Here is a 4,445-nt window from a genome sequence, read left to right as displayed (position 1 = left end):
CAGATATATATATATATATATATATATATATGCAATCGTACAAACAGTACTGGTACAAACTAAATGGAAAGAACGTTTGGAAGGCATCAACAGCCAAACTCTCACAAACCTTACAAACTAATTAACACTATATGAAAAGAACCAAATCAAAGAGTGAGCAGACTTTAAATATAAGACAAAAGCCACACATAAATTTAACATATATCTATTGGTTGTCAGGGGCAATTACTGTTCACTAATGATAGTAAAAAGACGGTTTTTGCCCTTGAATTGTCTCTATCCCCGGAAACTCTCTAGACTCTTCTCGGTTTCTCGCTTTCTTTCGCTTTCCCTCGATTTATCTAGGAAGCTACAGTTGCTCTTCTCACTTTCTCTCGCCCAAGATCTCTCTCTCTGTCTCTTTCTACTGATCCTTTGCTCTCTCGAATCTCCGAAATCCGCCTCACTTTTCCTCTCTCACCCGATCTGTTCTCTCTCAATTGTGTTGGTTGAATTGCAGCGGGATTGGGCATTCGTGTTTCGATTAAGCCAACGTATCGGATCACTCCTCCGGTAAGCTTTGAAGTTTCGATTTCATTTTGTTCTAGGAAATTTGTGTGCATAAATTCAATTGTTGTTCATGATTGAATAGATTAGTAATGAAGAAATTTCGTTACTTTGAGGTGTAGTTACTTGATATGTCTGATATGATTTGGTTGGTGTTTATTTTAGCCTCAATTGTTGACTCAAGTCAAAGACATTCCCCGAAGCAATTTCCAATTTGACTTTGATTTTGAGAGGAAAGTCTTGGCCAAAGCAGAGAAGGAAACTCCGAATTGGGGCAAGGTGGGGCTGGACAACCTTCTTCCACAAGTATGACTTATCTATCATTTTTTTATCGATCCGAACTATTCTCTACTGTTTGATCATCCTTATTACCAGTCTACATCTCTACTCATCATCGTTTCTTCAGGTGATCATATTTAGCATCCTTACCAAACCGAAATTCCTGTCTTTTGTTCTTCTATTTCTTTTTTCAATATACTTCCACTGTTTGTAATCTGTTGGTAAACATTCATGTTATATATTCAAATAATGCGATCTTCAGTGTTCATTGCCTTTCCTAGAATATTTTTTTTCATTATTTTCTTATCAGTTGAAATACACAGATGCATATTCATTCAGTTATCGTGTATCAGTATCACCAAGTCACTCATGCACAGAACGTCCATGCAAAAATCTAATCTTCTTGATTAACTACATCATATTTAAAAATTTGAATTCATATATTGAATCCTTCACATCTAACTTTTTAACTGCAAACTAAGAGTTCAGATACTGATTCTAGCTTCATAATTCACTTAACAAAATGTTGTATTGATGTATCTACTTTCTTCATATTTGGGGATGAGGTATTTGGGGACTATATAGGCTTAAAAATTTATGTGCAATAGCAGATATAGAAAGAAAGAAATGGATACTTAACTAACTTAAGTATTAATTGTTTTAGATTGAGTGAGGTATTTAGGGAGGATTTAAAATTTCTTTATAAACTTGAGATTTCTTTACTTTGGTCATTTTATTATTTGTTTCATTTTCATTTTTCTTTAGTATGCTTTCAAAACTAGTTAGAATACATGGATTTAAATTGTTAGCTTAACTTTTTACTTTAAACTATATCAAACATATACCATCTATTCATGGTTGTTAGGTATTTCACTTTAAATCTCGATTACATACCTACAGTCATCAACTTTCTGATATGAACTAAACCTGTATAAGAAAGTTGTCTGCTTTAGAAGATTTTAGTGTAGGAGAATGAAAAGTATTGTGGCGTACTGTCAAATAGACAAAGACATTTTGGAAATAAGAATAATGAGAGTTAATGTCAATCTGCACATTCATATTTACATGATACCATGTAATTAGATGATACCATGTAAGATGCATGCTACCTAGGTCTCTACCATGCATGTCGTATACAAAGAAAATTAAGGTTGCATACTAAGGTTTCCATTGCAATATGGACTTCCATAATAGTTTTCTTTGGAGCGTGTAAATGCATCTTGACAGGTGCATGGTGCAGGCAAGAGCACTAGGCCTAGGATAGCAAAAGTTACCCATGTATGTAACAAACCAACAACTAAACAATGAAGTTCATTGTATTACAATTGTTCCAATGTGTTTTTAAATCCCATAATGTTGTGCTTTTGTACTGTCTAGATGATAACCGGTGACTGATGTTATGTATTTGTCTGAACTGATTATATCTTGTCTTTGCAGATTTCAATATCATCTCATCAGAGGTTAGTTAAGTTTTTAGCAGATAGGAGAAAAGAACAACATATAGCACCTGAGCATGTACTCAAAATTTATAGGTGTCTGGATGAATTTTTACTCTTGGATAATATGCGCCTGAACAATATTTCAATTTTGTTAATGTAGTGATTCTTTCAATGACGTTCTTCAGAGATTTTAATGTCCAGCCTCATTTTCCTCTACTTTTCTTACATGTGTGGTACTGAAAGCTTAACTCTTGAGCTTTTAATTCTTTGCAGTGACATCCAAGAGCAAATGAAGAACTCACTATCACAGAAGATGCCTCATAGGCTCATACCAACAAATGACATATCTTAAGATCACCAAATGTAATATGTATGCCAAAACAGTTTTGTGACAGTGCAATACAGTGTAGCTCTTCCTTTTCAAAAGAACCCCCGCAGCAGAGCGCGGGCAATCTTTCTAGTGGATCATAAGGAATGAGCGAGATATCAACAGTAATTATCCAACGATCAATCCCACGCTTCAACTCTTAAGAAACTCATTAACATAGCTCCCATGAGGAAGTGGGAAGATCTTTGTTTCAACAAAACCTACTGATTTGGCTAGATACTCAAATTCAGCGATCGTTCGCTCCTTACCACCGGGACTTGTGGTCATCATGAATATGTCGAGGTAGAACACGCTCTTATTCATTTCTGTTGCATTCTCAACTATTTCAGGTACTACAAAATACTCGACAACTATTACCTTCCCATCATCTGGTATTGCCTCCCAACAGTTTTTCAATATCTTCTTACAGTGTTCATCATCCCAATTATGGAGTACCCACTACATACAAACATAAATATTCCTACGTTAGTTATCAGATAGTTGATGTTCGATCTAAAATTCGAAATCTATATGATGGTTTTTCCATTGTATATGAAGGATGTGAAACCTAGATCAAAGAAAACTAACCCTCAACATGATTGACTGTGCATTTGGTATTGCCTCAAACATATCTCCACTTCTATGCTCCACACTTGTATATTTATAAAATACACATAATCAATGGTTTGGATTGATTGACATAAATATATGGTTGACGTACGATTGAGAAACACTCACTTCGATCATAAGCATGTAACTTATATGTATAAAAATGTATTATATACTGATATACCGCCCGTGTAATTTTCAGTTTATACAATATATAAACCTTATAGAGCAGTAAAATGTGAGATGATGATCGAACGAAGTAGTCATCTAGGTGGATATACTAACCTTCTAAACTGGGAGCTCGAGATATAACACTTGGCAGATTGAAGTTGATTCCATGGATGTGAGGATACACACACTATCTTGGCAATTGCAGATCCATCACCACCTCCTACATCCATCAACTCCTTCACCTCTTCAAAACCTTTGTAAACCTCAAACACCTTAGGATCAAAATATAGGTAAGAACTTATCCCATCACCTTGTCAAATAATTGACACACCTCAGGCTTGCTAGACATGAATTCAAAAATGGTCTCTCCGTTGGCTTTGACAAAGGGAGAACTCTCCGGTTCAAGCACCGTGTACTTGAGCTGGAACAAGCTCTTCACAACGAACAATTTGGAGCCCCACAATATATTTGGGGCAAAAGAAACTCCATCTTCATTCAGCACTAGGCAAAGTGCTTCCTTTGTTAGTCCATAACTTGCTTCTTGCTTCTTGCTTTGTCTTATCAATGGGGTTTGGTTTTAGAGAAGTGGATACTAGAGAGTGAACACTAAGAAGTTTGAGCATTCGTTCCAAATTCTCACCTGCTAAAGTTGGATTTGTGTTGGGGATTTGTGAAACAATTTCTTTTGATGTAAGATCAGTTCCCCGACCTGATTTGGCGATGATGTTAAAGACATTGAGCTCTATTGCAGCTCTCAGAGTCATTTGAATGGTGATAGAATTTGCCAAACCCCAAGCTGAAGTATGATTTGTTAAACTTCCATGGCTTTCCATGTTCTTTTTCTTTTGATGCAGGAGTTCGATCAGTTGCCTATAACCTTATATAAGCCGGCCGGACCACGCATGCACCACCATATGTTATGAATTTGACTCTTCATTTTTGTGATAAAGGATACAAAAAAGCAAGCTTCTAAAAGGCCCCGCCTAGGACCGCCTAGTCCCCGCCTAGGCTTTAGGCTGCAACAAGCCGCCTCG

At 36.2% G+C, this 4,445-nt stretch overlaps 2 protein-coding genes across 2 annotated transcripts in view; one reads left to right on the top strand and one right to left on the bottom strand.

Annotated features, from left to right (window-relative positions):
* Positions 1–2,942, top strand: part of LOC101295957 — a 4,241-nt gene extending 1,299 nt beyond the window's left edge. The window contains exons 2-5 of the mRNA XM_004308263.1: positions 500–552; positions 712–852; positions 2,263–2,285; positions 2,538–2,942. Coding sequence (XP_004308311.1) covers positions 500–552; positions 712–852; positions 2,263–2,285; positions 2,538–2,616 — 296 coding nt within the window. The 3' untranslated portion in view covers positions 2,617–2,942. The remainder of the gene's footprint in view (positions 1–499; positions 553–711; positions 853–2,262; positions 2,286–2,537) is intronic.
* LOC101295664 ((S)-scoulerine 9-O-methyltransferase-like) lies at positions 2,785–4,244 on the bottom strand. The gene is made up of 4 exons (XM_004308262.1): positions 4,052–4,244; positions 3,743–3,912; positions 3,600–3,683; positions 2,785–3,090 (listed from the first exon to the last, which is right to left on the bottom strand). The coding sequence occupies exons 1-4, from the start codon at positions 4,242–4,244 to the stop codon at positions 2,785–2,787; spliced, it is 753 nt and encodes a 250-aa protein (XP_004308310.1).
* Between the last annotated feature and the right edge of the window lie 201 nt (positions 4,245–4,445).

The sequence above is a fragment of the Fragaria vesca genome, linkage group LG7 (genome assembly GCF_000184155.1).
Source record: "Fragaria vesca subsp. vesca linkage group LG7, FraVesHawaii_1.0, whole genome shotgun sequence".
Classification (NCBI taxonomy): Eukaryota; Viridiplantae; Streptophyta; class Magnoliopsida; order Rosales; family Rosaceae; genus Fragaria; species Fragaria vesca.
This window is presented reverse-complemented; position numbering and strand designations above follow the sequence as displayed.